The 17,035-nt window shown below is 39.6% G+C and overlaps 1 protein-coding gene across 1 annotated transcript; it reads left to right on the top strand.

The window, feature by feature from the left end:
• The first annotated feature begins 1,052 nt into the window (after positions 1-1,052).
• On the top strand, positions 1,053-11,207 carry bmp5 (bone morphogenetic protein 5). The gene is made up of 7 exons (XM_071480836.1): positions 1,053-1,999; positions 4,495-4,687; positions 8,017-8,165; positions 8,547-8,744; positions 9,630-9,706; positions 9,873-9,983; positions 10,129-11,207. Exons 1-7 carry the CDS (start codon positions 1,504-1,506, stop codon positions 10,276-10,278), a joined length of 1,374 nt encoding a protein of 457 aa, XP_071336937.1. The 5' UTR covers positions 1,053-1,503; the 3' UTR covers positions 10,279-11,207.
• Positions 11,208-17,035: the final 5,828 nt, after the last annotated feature.

The raw sequence follows: 17,035 nt of genomic DNA, 5'->3' as shown, positions 1-17,035 counted from the left end.
GTGTGTGTCAGATGTTTCCATTTTGACTGCAGCATCAAAAAGCATGGAGTGTGTTTGCTGTGGAACAAAAAAAAAAAAAAAAAAAAAAAGAGATCATCACCTGGATCTTCCACTAAGGACATCACATTAGGAAACTTGGATACAAGTACAGAAAGTTTCTGTAGGCGGTGTGTGTGTGAGAGAGAGAGAGAGAGAAAGAGAGAGAGAGAGGTAGAGAGAGAGTCTTCAGTTATGGGTTTGGTACACTAGATGGCGCTACGTTAAAACACACAGCCTGCCCAGGAGTGACTTTACCTAAGTAGGAGCTTCCTTTTTTTCCCACTTTGGACAGCAGCCACCCATCACATGGAAAACTCTGATTATTTATGTTCTTAATTATCCCAGCACACTTACTTCAACACACTGTTTACTTCATGCTCCTCTGAGAGTGGAGCTTTAATGCATAAAGGCTATTTTACTTAAATTAACTTTTCTATGCTCAAAGAAAGTTTGTGCTCTTTGGGGAGTTCATGTAATTATGAAGATGGAAGCCACTGTAGCATGAGGAGACATGCAGTTGGTCTGTGGTTCCCAATACTCATTTTACACTTTGTTCATCTTTGTGTTGTTGTTATCCCTGTCTGTTGGGATCGCACTGTGCAGTACATTACAAGCAGGCCCACTTGTTTGTTTAGTGGTGTATTTAATAGAGTATATTTCACAGCAGCCCCGGTGGATTGAGCCCTGCGTGTGCAGCATGCAAACACAGGATCCTTGTTGCCCTCTCCTAATAAACACGCTCGCTTCAAGAAGTTGAGGTGATTAAAAGGCTCTGTCATTATTCTTTCACTCGTTAAGGCGGGCTCTCGGATTTCAAGTGTCTCCTTTTACACTCCTGAGCCGCCACATTCATCATGGGACTGCGCCGAAGTTTTATTGCGGCCGCTAGAAGGAGACGCAAAAACAAAAAGTTGAGTGTGGGGTTGGACTCAGAGGGCAACTAGCCCCAGTAGGCTCCACTCTCTTAGGGTTTAAAAAAAAAAAAAAAAAAAGAGAGAGAGAAAAAAAAAAAGAAAAGAAAAGTGCGAGCCGGGGCATGAGTCGAGAGCTACTCTCTGTCTCTCATTTTTGACACAGTTCAACACATTTCATCCACTGGAAACTCCGGGTTATCCCTCGACGTTATGGGCGTACCTACGCGTTTTTTCATCACAGAGGAGTAAGGTGAGGGACGGGGTCATAACTCCATAAATAGTTGGTGTGGCACAGACTTTGGATGGACCCTGGAGGAGTAAATACGGCTGGAGGAGCCCGGCGCACAGGAGAGCAGCGGCGACTTTTCTGCAAACTGATCCCTCATCTGTAGAAAAAAGCCCTCTCACATTACCACCGTGAAAGTTGTGGTGCCTCTGGCTAATATGGAGAGTCTATGATTCCGTGTTGGCAGAGATATAAATTGCTTTATTTTTCTCACAGAGTGCGATGTAGTTCTACTTCACCTCCCAAAGTGAGCTATTTGTCAAGATGACAGCGCTTACACCTTTGAACCGTGCTGTGCTTGGACTTGCGTGGAGCTGTTTGAGTTTTCTGTCCTGCGCTCATTGCGGGTTAAGTGACAACCATGTGCACTCCAGTTTTATTTACAGGCGGTTGCGCAATCACGAACGCAGGGAGATCCAGAGAGAGATCCTCTCCATCCTGGGCTTGCCTCACCGGCCGAGGCCCTTCTCTCCCGGGAAGCAGGCGTCCTCCGCGCCGCTCTTCATGCTGGACCTGTACAACGCTATGGCCGTGGAGGAGGAGGAGGAGGGGTTGCAGCAGGGCGCAGGGAAGAGCTTCAGTGCCAAGGCTCAAGGGCACTCCAGGAAAGGTTACTACAGCCCCCAGAATGCCGGGTACTCCCGTGTGGCACAGCCTTACCGAGCGGCCCCTCTGTTAGGCCACAGCCCCGCACTCACCACAGCGCACGACACCAACTTCCTCAATGACGCCGACATGGTGATGAGTTTTGTCAATTTAGGTAAGTGGCATTAAAGCAGGCTCTTTGTCAGCTGCTGTTATCAAGTCAGAATTGATGAACTGGTCGAATGTTAATGCAGGCGATTCCTGATTTCATCAACATTTAGGGTTGAAGCAGTTTCATTAGAAAGAAAAATCCCCCCCCCCCAGCTCATTCTGATATCATTTTATCTAAGCTTAATATTCAGTAGATTAGACGCATTTTTTTCTTCTTCAGTGCACTGCAGACAAGGGAATATAAGGACATACTCCAGCTTTCAAGAGTTAGGCCGATATAAATGAATCAATATATTTCTTGGCCTGCCTGTTTTATTGTATATGGATATATCAACACATGCAGTTTACTAATTTTGTCAAAATAATTGCTGATATTCTATAAATAATCATATCTGTGTAGCCCTATATATAAAAAAATGAAAAACTTTATAACAATTGTGCTGCGCATCCAAGCAAAGTTTACAATTGACTTCCTTTCATTCATTCATTCATTATTTATTTATTTGGAAAATTTAAAGTTGAAAATGTCACAAGTACATTTTCGGGCATCAGTTCAGTTGCTTTGGCCTTGCGCGAAATATTTTGGGTTTCACAGAATTAAGCTCAACATTTTGACCTTATCAGTTTGTGCTGCTTTCTATTAAAAAGCAGCTGATGTGTATAATGATTGTGTTTGTTCAGTAGCCGTGACCTTTAACCCGGCAGTTCAGTGCAACTTATCAGATGACTGTCTGACCTTGAGAAAATTGGTCTAAATTATTTCCTGTTGTTAAAAGGGGAGTGATATTGACTGATGCTTGTATTTCTTGTGGCTCTGTCAGAGAAAGAGAAGAGAAAGCAGTAGCCCTACTCCTCATATCTGTGTTCTCTGTAGCATTTATTGTTCTTCAATGTAAATTAAAATATTAAACACACTACATAGACACTTACTCAAAAGTGTAATATGACGCAGCATTGCAAAATTTTTAAATGAATGATAAAAGAAGATAACTGTACGCAATGTTGGCACCGTAGTGTTAAGGGTTTTATGTTCCTAAATATATAGCAAAACATGTAACAGTGGATTTGTATAGTTTCTTGCGAGTATAATCCCTCACCTTGGCCTGAGCCCATCTGTTTCCACTTACCACTATACCAGGGCATGTACACTGTCAGCCTTGAAAGCTCTGCTCTCGTTCTGGGGACTGTCAGTGAAGTGTTCAATGGGGCTCTGTCTTTATTACAGTACGCTCAAATATAGCTACTGACCTCAGCTCTTTTACAAACGTCTATGTGGGATCTCATGCAGTTTAATGTGCCTACTGAAAGTATCGAATAGAAGTCAGCCATTTGTATGGAAGGGGAGTAAAGATGTAACGATGTAACACACCAGTCATTTATTAATCCTCTGGACAAAATATGAATACCCTCCTGGTAGACACTGAATCTGATATGCAACACATCCCGAATGCACGCAGCCTCACCTTTACAGGGGAGTGAGGTCATTATTATTTAATCTTTAGCTATTTGAAAGTTAGATGCTCCACGCTCTCAGTGGCACTTCTGCTTCAGATTACTGCCTGGGGCTAAAATAATGGAACGCGCTCAGTGGGTAAAAGTCAGACCTGACCTCTGACCTCTTTGTGCTAAGTAACCGCAGGCGTTCTCTTGATAAAATATCAGTGAAAGGCACTGCATGATATCACTACAGATGACAGGGAATTCACTGATCTCAGCCACATGCCCCTTCTCTGCTAAGAGGCTGGGGTGTGAGACAGTTGGCGGTCGATGTTTAGTAGCAGCAAACTATCTTTAGTCAGCAGGTGGTAATGTTGATGCTCTGAGGCTCCTTGGCGCGGTCATTAAAGTCATTTTATCGAGGGGCTTTGAAAAATCAAACAGTACATATATTTTATTTATTCCCGGGTAGCAGAACATAGGTTTTTTGGAAACATTTTCCACAATCACAGGCCTAAAAAGATATCCCACATTATTGATTATATTAGAAATATTTCTAATATAAGGTCAAGTGTCATTAAACCCTCTTAGCGCATTGTATGAAACCTACAGGAGGTCAGTAAAAGGTCAGAGATGAGGTCAGAGTAGACGCGCCCATGATGTCGAAGAATCCTGTCTGGTCTTTTCTCTCACTTTAGGATCAGACCAAAGTGTTTTTAATTGAAATCAGCCTGTTTTTCTTAACTGACAGCCCATTCATCATGGCCAGAGAATGCAGTTAAGGCACACAGTAGAGGGCCTGTCTGGGAACTGCTACCTGTATTCAGTTGACTGATTTAATGAACTGGAAAGTGCTTTTGTTGGTAGTCAAAATGTTTGGATTGGACCTGGAATGTAAAAGAAGATGTAATAAATTACTCTTTTTCTGTACATTAATGCTGGCATATTTTCTCTTCTGAGCAACGCACGCAGTGGTTCAGGAGGTGAAGCCATATTTTTTGGTCAGCTTAAGCTTTGCTGCCAGTAAGAAATGAAATTGATCATAAAATATTTCTTTCCCAGTGGAGAAAGATAAAGATTTTTCCCACCAACGAAGACACTACAAGGAGTTCCGTTTTGATCTGACTCAGATCCCAGATGGAGAGGCGGTGACGGCTGCAGAGTTTCGGATCTATAAGGACCGCAGCCATGCCCGCTACGACAATATTACTCTCAAGGTTTCCATATATCAAGTTATCAAGGAATATCAAAACAAGTAAGTACAAGACCAACCAATGCCAAACATTAAAGGCAGTGGTGGATTGTCACTATACTGTACTGTGTATTTCCATTTTCTTTATGCTTCTACTCCAGAAAATGTGGAGTTTTTTTATTACACTAAATTTATGTGACAGCTATAGTTACTTTGCAGATTATGGTTTAAAAAATAAATAAATATATGACCTACTTTATAAGGCATGTTATACTGTTTTAGATTAAACTAATAAAATATATAAAGTAATTAAAAATTGCTCCTCCTCAACCAGCTAAAACATGAATATGCTGCTTTAGTCCATCAGTAATTATAGTATAGACTTTGACAGGGGCCATACTTCATAAGTACTCCTACTTTTGGTAATTAAAGTACATTTTGGTGTTAATGTACTTTTGTAGTATTATGAATGCGGGCCTGTTAGTCCTTTTTTTCTCAATTAAAACATCTCAATGTTTCTTGATCAAATGATTAAAGGATATTTTATATATTTTATATTAGGGATGAACAGATGCTGATCATTGATATTCAACAGAAAACTACTCTGGCCTCGCATAATCAGTCAGTCCCACAGGAATCAAACATCTCAAAAAAATAATATAGGACAAGGATGACTTGCATCAAGCCTGTTCTCACTTATCTGAAATGCTGTGAAACACAAAGCACACAGCAAACATCACCCTGTTTGCAACTGCAATGGAAAGAAAACAGAAATAGCTGTTACTTCAGCCGTGCTTTGATCCCCTACAGTAATCTTATTTCACAGTTTAAAAAAAAAAAAGGTAGTCCAGCAGCTATTGTCTTGCACGGCTGAAACTTTCCACTCACACAAAATGTCCTTCTATCTCCAACTCTGTTCTCCTTCATTCGCACCATGTCTGCCTTACAAATATAGTTCTCGGATAAAGAGAGCTCCATTAGCAAGTTGGCCACTTACGAAGCTCAGAAGGTCCATCAGTTATCACTCGTCTTGTGTTGCCTGCCGAGCTGGCCGCGTCCCAGATGAAACCCTGAGGGCCCATATTAGGGGGGGCTCCCTCGGGTGCTCCCATGATCACTGTTATGCCCACCACCTGCCTGTCTTAACAATATTCCGGAAGTTTAAACCATGACATAGCTGAATACACAAGGGTGTACTTAAAAGTGGGCCCACATTTGCTTGCCAAAAATGTGTGTGGGTGATTGAAGGGGAGATATGGCCCTCCTGGGCTTTGAAAAGGTCCAAGTCAATGGACTCTGCCATCTTAAAGGGGAAGACTGCTCAGTTTAAGTTTTCACGCACATTTTCATGAGGAATCATATGTTTCAGTCAGTATTCACAAAGAAGAGAAGTGCTTTCCCAGTGCTAGAAATCTTAGAAGCAATATCTGAAAATGTGATCTCAAAACAGTTTTTCTCAACTTAAAAAGCAGTATATTCATAGTTCTGTATCATAGTTGTAAAGCCATGAACATTCATTTATGTTTTTCTTTAACAAATCAGAAAAATTGTTAACACTCAAACTGGTCAGGTTTTTACAAAATCCACTTGTGCACAAACTAAAGTATAGTTATATAGTTATAGTAATGGTTTCATCAGTGAATTAAAGCAGTGACCATGTACACAAACAGAAGCGTCCTCAGGTCGTGGTCAGCCGTGGTTCTTGTTGCCCTCTCTCCCCTCACTTCCTGTCAATACTTTAAAAATCACTTCAAATAAGTGCAGTACTCTTCACTTACTAGTATGCGTATGGGATTGAACTCGTGATGACGGTTTTAAAGGTACCCTGTAGAGGTTTTTGTAAACAAAGTTAAGTTTACACTTACTGTTTCTCACCAAAATCCAATGTGTTTATCGTTGAGGTCGAACAAACATGTTGAATGTATTTCCTCCCCTCTAAAGCATGTGCAGAGCCAATTCTTAGAGGAATTTGAAACCTACAGTTTAGGGCACTTTTAAAGTGACTGCGCACCAACCTGACCTTCCTTCACTCCACTAAATCAACGTCCCGTATTTGCCAACTTTGCCACTGAACATACACTGCTAATGGAGACGAGTGGCATGTGAACTGAATTTGCAGGAAACAGTGTGAAAAGAGACTAAAAAGTCTAAAAAAGAGGTGTTACTTACACTATCGCTGGCATCCACTCACTCGCTCACTAAACTTGCTGTCTGTGGAACAGTACATCCAGTAATCACAGATTAATGTGGGCCTGGGAAAAACATTTTTCCTCTTGGATATGGCTATGAGAGTAGCAAATTCTTACCTACAGAAACTAAATTATCACAGGATGTAAGCGTAATGCTGTACATTTCAAAGAGGAAGTTCAGCAGGAAGTCAGTCATAAGGATTAACCTTGTGTGGTTGAGTTTTATTACACCTGTAATAAACACATGAATAGTTCCTGAACCCTTGAGGCCACATGGAAAATCTTGGTTCTCTCCGACCAGCACCATGTAACCACAAAAACTGAACAGGCCTTATCCGATCTGCTGCTTGAAAGGAATCCAATGCAAATTGCGAAGCGGGGCTTTTTCAACTTAAGGTTGATTGATGCCTTATGTCAGAGTCATGTTAAAAATACATAAGGGCTGATACACAAGATTCATAACTCCTGAAAAAGGTTTTGCCCATCAAATAGCTGAAATGTTGGCACATGTTTTGCCACAAAACTCTGCAGTTTATTACAAGTCACAGCTTCTTCAGCAATAGCAGCACTCTTTTCTTTTTATTTACACTACAAAGCTGGCACACAAAAATCACCAAATTACTTTTACACACCAAATGGCCAGTTTTCAATGCTGAGGGGCTTTTTTAGAGAACAATGTTTGGTTTCAAAGGGATAAAGAGATGAAGAAACGAATAAAAGCCACTCAGATTCTGGCTTCTGCTACAGAGTTTGGGCTAAAGCACCCATTTGTGATCAGTCAGTGATACTGTCTTTATCTGTTCTCGTCTAAGTGGTTAAGACCTCTTGGATTCAATCTAAATACCCCAAACAAGCATATGGTTTCTTTTCTGTGTGCCATTAAAGCTATGCAGCAGTAAGGTGCAGGGGCCACTTTTACTTGACAAACTGTAGCCAGCACAGAGGTTTTGTAATTTGTTTATAATGCAGTAAAGTGACCACATTCATTTCACCATCTGTTTGAGCGGCACTGGTCTGAAACGCAGGAGTAATAATCTTGAAAACCAACATACCCACAGAGATAAATATTCATTTGCATTAGATTATAATCTATTTTAAATAATCAGAAGACAGGGTGTATGTTTTTTGTTGTGCAATAGCTGCAGTTTATTTAATACAGATGTTTTGGGGGGGTTTTTTGTCATTGTTTTACCTGACCTGTAGAGATGCAGAGACATTCTTGCTCGACTCCAAAAAGGTCCAGGCGTCCGATGGGGGCTGGCTGGTGTTTGACATCACGGCCACCAGTAACCACTGGGTGATGAACCCACAGCAGAACTTGGGCCTGCAGCTCTGTGTGGAGACTGTAGACGGCAAGTGAAGTTCAGTTTTTCTGTCTATGAATTTGACATTTGTTCCTTTCTTTGTAACCTCCCCAGATTTATTTCAGACTCTTGGAATCTAGAAAGGGTCAGGAAGTTCATCTTTTGAGACAATCCACAATGTCTGTATTTGATTAAAATCTTGTATTTCATTGACTTCGGGGCAAATGTGACTTGTACATTTGATAGTTTTTGGATTGTGATTATTTATTACCAATAAATAACAATAAATCCACTAAAAAGATTAATGGGTTGATCCAGACTTTGTATTTGTGAAGATGCTGGACTTCAGCCTTACCTTGAAAGCAGTCATAAAATAATAAAATACCCAGTTTTGTTTTGAAAGTTTTATTTACCTGCTGATTTTTAAAGGACGAAGTATCAACATAAAATCTGCTGGAATCATTGGGAGGAATGGGCCCCAGTCCAAACAGCCCTTCCTGGTTGCTTTCTTCAAGGCCAGCGGGGTGTTACTTCGCTCTGTCAGAGCTGCTGGTGGGAAGAAAAAGAACCACAATCGCAATAAATCTACTAATCAGCAAGAATCATCGAGGGCGCCAAAAACTGGAGGTATGTGCACCTTTATGACGTGATAGATTTCTTTTCTATAATTTCTTTTACATCAAATCTCTAAATTAGATACATTTTAACCACATGCATCAGAATGTCCACTGAACATAATCGTCTGCAGCCAGACATCACCACAATTACTGGCCAGATTGCCGTAAAATTTGAAATAATATTTTGATCATCTGTTCACAATGGTGGGCTGTCTGCCATGAACTTGGGGTGGATTGAACTTCATCTTGTCAATAGCTTCCTCCCACAATATGCTCTTTTGTTTGTTCCTCCAGAATAATTTCTTTTTCTTTAAAAATGTTACTCTGGAGAAAACAACTAATTTTCTACTTGGAAACAAAGAAGGTTTTCATTCAGAATCTGAAGTCAACTGTATTCAACTGAATTAACAATGCTGTGAACATACAGTATAAGTACTCAGAGTGATTAAATATAATGACTACTGGCTTAGTCTTTACTGTACTGTGCTGCACATTTCATTAATCATTAATAATTTCAAGGAATAACTAATAATCCAACACATTGATGGATGAATTACTGTCATCCTCCTGTTCAATTTGCCTGTTTTATGAATAAATGACTCTCTGCCGCGCTACAGTTATAGCTTCTCAACATCTGTGTCTCCGCAGTCAATAAATTTAACCTAGCATTTACTGTTTGTTATTATTATAAGATTTATTAGAAAGAAGAATTTACAAACATTGTGTTAATGTACAGATCCACAGTGCATATTTCAACAGTGCTGTATATGTTTTTATTTGTTCATGGGTTTTACAGATGTCTAAGTAACAGTTGTGCCAATCCTCTGACGATAAGCAAACAGCAAGATATAAAGACGTGCTAGTTTCTGTCATAATCAGCTATCTTAACTTTCAGATTACAACACCAGTGAACAGAAGCAAGCCTGTAAGAAGCATGAACTTTATGTCAGCTTTCGAGATTTGGGCTGGCAGGTAAGACAAAATGATTTCACGTCTCTTGTGCCAAACAGGGATAGAATTAACACATGGTAATAACGCGGTGAATGACACACTTCTTAAATTCACATTAATGGTCACACTGAGAAAACACATCCTGTGTCATAAATAAAGAAAAGCAAATTGGCCTCTTTCTGTCAAGGATTGGATCATTGCACCTGAGGGCTACGCTGCTTTTTACTGTGATGGTGAATGCTCGTTCCCACTCAACGCACACATGAACGCAACAAATCATGCAATTGTGCAAACCCTGGTAAGTATTCTTTGGAGTGTATTGCACATGTGTCTTGCAATAAAGTCATGTTTTAAGCGACCATAATGTTCTTAGCAGGTATAATTGTTTTGAAACTCGCTGCAGTCGCACCTCTTTTAAACCTACTGTCTGCTCTCATTTATAGGTCCATTTAATGTTTCCTGAAAATGTGCCAAAGCCGTGCTGTGCCCCAACCAAGCTCAACGCAATATCAGTACTTTACTTTGATGACAGCTCAAACGTTATCCTCAAGAAATACAGAAATATGGTAGTCAGGTCTTGTGGCTGCCATTAGTGGCTGGGCTAACTTTAATTTATGTTATCTGGTATGGGAATCGCTGGAAAACACATCTGCTGCAGGTGTGATGTTATGTACAGTATTATGTATATAAAGTTTTATTACCTAATTTATTTTTGTTTTTTTAAAATAGCACTGAATATTGTGATATTTAAATGATTAGACAAAATGATTTTACTTAAAGGCAGTTATCTCATAACTTTTGTGTCCATTGGCATATACTCCCTCTTAGTTACATCTGTATAACTTTTATGAGTAAATTATTCACTGGAGTCATCATGATACATAAGGTCGCTTCCCCTCCTGCTTGTTTTCCCCTTTTCAAATATAAAATGTGTGTGTTTTTTCTTCATCGCTAATTTTGTAATGTGTTTTCTTTCTGACCAACAATTAGAAATGACTACAGACAGAATAATGTCACAAAATTGTGCTTCAAAAATTCATTTGACAAACAAGGCATATGATGCTACTAGCGCAAACATCACAACGTGAACAGGCTGTAATTCAAATTGGATCACTGGAAAAAAAACAAAAAACAGTGAGTGTTCTCTAAAATAAACCAAACTGCCCAAAGCTATTTTCAAGCTGTCACCGTCTTTCAGCAGTGATACTGCTTCGCCTTTTCCACGTCAGCTTTTTTTTGTTTTTATAAATGACCGTGTTCTCAGAAGGGAATTGTGTCAGTCTGGAATGAAACTCTTATTATGTTGAGTGTTCACTTATGAATGCTTTACAATTTAGGTCATTTTTTTTTCTTTTACACAGTGTTAATGTAAATCTCTTACATAAACACTGTTCCTCTGTGTGTTCCTCTGTGTCATAGCTGCAAATGTCTTTGCTTCATGCTAAATCTAGTTCTTGTTTGGGAAAAGTATATCTCGTTGTAGAGTGTTGTGTATTTTAATAAATGTACCACTTGAAAACCACTGTCTTTTGCTTTGCCTTTACTTGACCTCAGAGCTTTTCTTGCTTCATTTATCACCGTGAGCTATATGCAGAACTGCATTTCATCTTGGAGCTTTTTCCCCCTCCTCCAGCTGCAAGGTCTCCAGCCTTTTTAAACTCAAGTCGTCCCTTCGTATTTCTGTTTGGAGCTCTGCGGATGTTTTACGTACTGTTGCTGGACTACCGTCTCGTCTTTATAAATGTTTGACAAGTATGATATAAACTTGGGGTCCACCCACGGAGCCTGTTGACATGCTCTTGGGGAGTGGTAATGCTAGTGGTACAGTGCTAGCAGTAAAGCAGTGCAGTGACCTCCAAAGCCAGACCAAAAGGGTGATTATCATGAGACTGCCAGCAGAGAAAAGTATATCATTTTGTAACCAATCTCTTCCAGATTATGGGGGAAAGATACTATCCATCACATGATTTATGTGTTATGTATGGCACACCTCTGCTTGCATGGATTCTGTACACTCACATCCTCAGAGCTAAGATTCAACCCCGGAAACAAAGTGGAGACCATAAACTAAACGGCGCAAGTTGTTGCATTCCCTTCTCGCTCAGGTTAAGCAGAACTTCCAGAGAAGTGTGAGAGAACGTGCTATTTCCAGAGAAGAACTCTGGTTACGCACAGATTTTCAATGGTCTTGGAAATGTAGGGATTAGGTTAAGGATTAATATTTATTTACACAACTGTGTTGACCTTCACTGAACAGGATATGTACTGTTGCACTTTTTCTCCCCCCACCGTCCCACTTTTATAACATTTTTTTCTCTGACATGGCAGAACATTGAGTGACTGTATTTCACTTAATTAAAAGCAGTGGCTGGCCTGCCCAGATGTTATGTGGGCTGCATCTAAAAGGAGTGTTGACATTCAGTGAATAGAAGAGGCCACCTGCTAACTTAACTCTTGGCTTGAGGGGTGATTTGCATTCCTGTGGCCTGTTGCCTGGCATGATTAGTCCTAGCACTTCACAATCCCATCTACTGTTTAATATCATGGATTCTTTCCAATTTAACTACATTTCTTCCTTTTCTGTAACGCAGGAGACGCAATGAATGAGCTCCTATTTAAGTTGTCCGAGACTACGCAGCCCTCTCGACAGCAAACCTCCTCACCACATGAAAGGAAAGGGTAACAATTGCCATACTCAGGGCAGATTAATACATTGGCCCCTTCTCCTCTGAGACCCCCGCGGTCAAAAACAGCCTGCAGTGAGTCAGGGGTGCCTTGACATTCATCAGATCAACACTTCCAGTGGCCACTTTAAGCTGGAAAAAGGTCACAACCCATGGTAGTTTACTTTTCATGAAGGGTTTCTTGTGCATTATTCATGCATCATGGTCTCAGGTTTATCGTATATGTCACAACATACTGTAAGCTTTACATAAACACACTTACATAATGTCAGGATATGTTTCCAGGTGCTGATAATAACTTTTTTTTTCATCCACAAACATGTTTATTCTCTTAACCTGATTGAGAAAACAGACGTGTCCATGTGAGCGGCTGTTAAGAACATGTTCTTTTGTTCAAAGCATGTGATATATTTAGTTAGGAGAGATCATCTTGAAGCTCTTAGCAGGCGGGACTGGCTGTCTGCAAATGCTTGATGATTCAGGTCATTTCTTAATCTAATCTAAACCATCACCAGCAGGAAATACATTGACAAATACTGCAAAACCAAAATAAAAGGCTGCTGTTACGAGCCACTGATCTTGTCAGACCACCGACAGAGGTGGAGGTACATGGTGGAGGCCGCTCACAGACGTCCTGTAACAATGTGAGTATCACAGAAACTGCAATATTTTGTTATCTGTTTGCTTTTCAATAATGTATAAAGGCCACTTTGAGTGCAGTGATGTCTCAGTTATCCATGTTGAATAGTCTATAAACTGCTAAGATTAACTTATTAAGTTAAAAACTAATTAAGTATGTGAGAGCTGAAAGGGAAAAAGGTTTCAATTACTTTAATTCCGCATTGATGATTTATTTATGGTGCATTTCCAGTATTTTGAGTAATTATTCATTTCATAAACAAGTGTTCTGAAAGGGAACATTTGTGTTTGAAATGAAAATCAAATGTGGTCCAAAGTCCATGAAAGAAAAGTAGGATTTTACACAAACATATTATAAACTATGAAAGTAAACATTTGTTCACAGCCTTAGTGGAGTTTATTAGGCCAGCTACTGTAAAGACACACATCTAGTTCAATGTTTTACTTTGACTTTTCATTAACGTGCTCAGTTTCTGCTACAGTCGACTCTAATGATGGCGGGTTGGATGACGGACATGATATTTGCTTTGATCACGTTTTGGTCAATTTATTACAACTACAAAACATAATAGTTATTGTTCATTTGGTTTAGTGGTTCCATGTTTCATGGATTTACCCTCTGGAAACCAGACATCTTTTTCTTTCTGTCGCTCAAAGTTTATTTTTAAAGTCTCACCTTGCAGTGCATCCACAAGGCAAGTGAAATTGTATCTAATAAAAATGTTGTGCAGTTTACCTTATTCATCTCCCCACATATGGTTCTCCTTATTTGTATTCTGTGGGTGGGCTATGACTTCCATACAGCTCAATCAACCCGTCTTGAAAAGGGAGACCATATGGGTCACATTTTTACATGTTGTTTGGTATGACAAGGCTGCAGCAGGACCAGCGAGGAATGTGTCCTCTCAGAGGGCAACACAGAAACTCCGATATGTTTGCTTGTTATTCACATATGCACGCTCGCTTCCCGAGCCACAGAAGAGAAGGTTTTGGGTTCTCAGAGTTACAACAGACTGTTTGTGAACTCAACTGTCACCTCCCATTACCAGTAGGGGTGGCACCTGTGCATTTAAATCATTTCTATATTTTGGACTCTTGTGCTTTTAGTCTGGGTTTAACAGTTAATAAATTTAAACCTTCTGTTTACTTTGTATCATGCTATAAAATGGATTCACACACTGTTGTTTTTAACCTAAGTCCTGGTTGGGCTTTCCATTTTCTTCTTTCTCTATCGCATGCAGCTTTTATGAAAGATATTTTCCACGAGAATCCAGAAAAACATCCAGAAAAAACAGATAAGCCTTTTAGGATTCTTCTGTGGGTTCTTCTCAGTAGAAATAAAAGCTTCTGTCATGATATGCTAACAATGTCTGCGCTCTTCTCTTTGTGCAGGTTAGTTATGTCCTCCTGTTGCCCATCTATTGTGCAATTTATGTCAAAGAGCACATAAAATAAAGAAAGAAAAAGAAGAAACCAAAGCAGATGCGCAGGATATTAACCTGTTTCGAAGGCCAAGGACGTCTCTATCCTGTATTAATCATCCTGATTTACTGTATCGCTGAGCTCTAAAACCAGTGTTTAATATGCTGCCAAAACAGGACACATCAGAAGAATGTGGGCATATCTGGGCACAATTATGAACTAAGTAATAAAGAAAGATCAAAAGCAAGATACTAAGAAAAACACAATTCATTCTATAAAGGTAAAGGCTTTTCTATTAAAACCTGCTGCTCTGTTGTCTCTAGGATGAAAACACTCAGGAAAAGCCCATTTTTGTCCAAGTCTTTAACTTTAATGCACTGACTGAGTTAATCACAATCACCGTAGTAGCCAAGCTAATTAAAAGTATCTAGTTGTGTTTGTAATGCAGATTGAAGGTATTTGCTCAATTCTTTTTGCTTTTGCTCTTTGCTCAGCTAAATTGTGTCTTAGTAGCCTCTCTGCAGCTGATTAAAGAAAGACAATAGCACATCTTTTAGAGCCTCTTGACTCAACGGCTTTTGGAGGGTCTTTCTATTTCTGTGTTTGTATGTTTGTTCAAGGGTTTAAATAATGGAAACTAGCATTCGTTGGTTTTGTTGGTTGAGCAAAGTTGCGCAGGCCTAAGAATGAATATTTAAGATAATATTCTGAAGGTTAATATGTGGTATTTTCCACCTTACTGCACAGTACATTGACTGGGATATTGACACAGATACTGTCCCATGCTATGTGTTTGCTGCAGTCAGTGTCAGAGTGTTGTAGAAAAATGTTTATCCACTGATCAGTCAGGTATCAGAAAAGTGTTGGCAAACTCAGCTATCATACTTCCATGAGCAAAATGTATTTGATTTTACTGGGCTGATGTTTACGGCATCTGTCCTGTCTCACACCACCATAAAATAATGAAGAAAACAGGCTGTTATTCCAATTTAGAGAGCAAATAGAGATGTCAACACCCTCCACTTAACCCAGTTCATGTGAATACTGGCTGTTGTAAATTTTGCTGTGAAATTAAATTTCTCCCACCAAGGATGTGGCTACACCGAAGGAACCCTCTACGCTTTATGATCCAGCCGGAGCAGTAATCCAGCCGTGAAGTCCTCTACGGTGCAATATAAAATTCTACACAATAAATTTCTGGCTGCTTAGAAACAATCTGCTTGTGAATGTGTCTGTGACAAAGTGCTGTTGACTTGTGCCTTAGTGAAGAAAGAGCTGGAGACTGCAGTGTGTGGGAGTGAATGATTATTGATTATTAACTGGCAAGGACTGAAGTGGTTTTGATTACACTCCTTGTTAAATGTGATGTTCATCATTCTGAACAGGCGGGTAATCAAGCAGGAGAAATTGTATTTCACAAATCAGAGCTCAACAGTCCTGTATATGACTGTGTGTGGACACAAACCCAACACACAGGTCAGTGGCTTTTGTGACTAAAAGCCACGGGACGCTCTGTGGTGTGATTACTGCGAGGATAAGCTTTAACACACATGGTGTCTCTGAGGGGAGCTGTGGAAAGTTGGCTCAGAGCGACAGGCCTTCCTGAAGAAACTGTAAGGTAGGCTGCTATTTTTATAAAGGCTTTACATTTTATTCAAAAAAAAAGTGTTGGTGATCATTTCCTCTTGTGGTACATAGTTGAATATGATGGAAATGAGACGGGTATTGATGTCTTTCCTTACACAAGGGCATGTTTTTTATATACATATTATTTTATATATATGTACTGTGTATACTGTTTTTTTTTAATATATAAATGAGTTCATTCTTTTCTGTTTCTTAGGCATGATTTAGTGCGATTACAAACCATCAAGTAGTCAAACCCCTCCATCTTCACTGGGTATGAAAGACTATGTCATGATTCTTGCTTTCAGGGGTGATGATAATGTGCTATTCGCTCAGCACCAGGACTCTTTTGTTGTTACAGTTCAGTTAAATCCATGATGTCGAAATTGAAGACGGATGGAGGATGAAAACTGATTTAATCTGGTTCCTGTTTTCTTTCTCCCACTTTGTTTTCAGTATATATCTGAGAGCTTAAAACCTCTTTCATGCCATGCCGAAACCTGTACTCTATAAAGTGCTGTTTTTCACATCTGTTTCTTTCTTAGTACAAAAAGGAGAATAGTCCCTTTCTTTTATAGGCAACGTTTTCCAGTGGAGAGACATGTTGTGGCTGTTTGATTTTATTTAATATTTTGAGGCATTCATCATCCACTTGGTCTCCAGAATCCTCATGTGTAAAATATATTGTTCTCAGGAGATAGCTCACACACTAGAGCAGAGACATCCTTTTTCCTGTCAAGGCATATCTGTTTGCCTAATCTACACAAACCTTAAGAGCATTGTCCATTTACAGAGTTTAAACATTTTCATGTTAGTTGTCGCTATTTGTTTGTAGCCTCATAATTAGACTGAATTGCCATTTTGTGTCACTTCATTAGTCTTGATTTAAATCACTGTACAAAATGGGCACTGATCTCTGAGGCTGGAACCAAACAAATCTGTTAATGCTGTTGATACAAAAAGTCAACGGCTAATACGC

This window comes from Trachinotus anak, unplaced genomic scaffold (assembly GCF_046630095.1).
Source record: "Trachinotus anak isolate AG129_WGS33_773 ecotype Australia unplaced genomic scaffold, CSIRO_AGI_Tana_v1 ptg000007l, whole genome shotgun sequence".
In the NCBI taxonomy this organism is placed as follows: Eukaryota; Metazoa; Chordata; class Actinopteri; order Carangiformes; family Carangidae; genus Trachinotus; species Trachinotus anak.
Note: the sequence above shows the minus strand (reverse complement) of the source record. Positions and strands in the feature narration are given on the sequence as shown.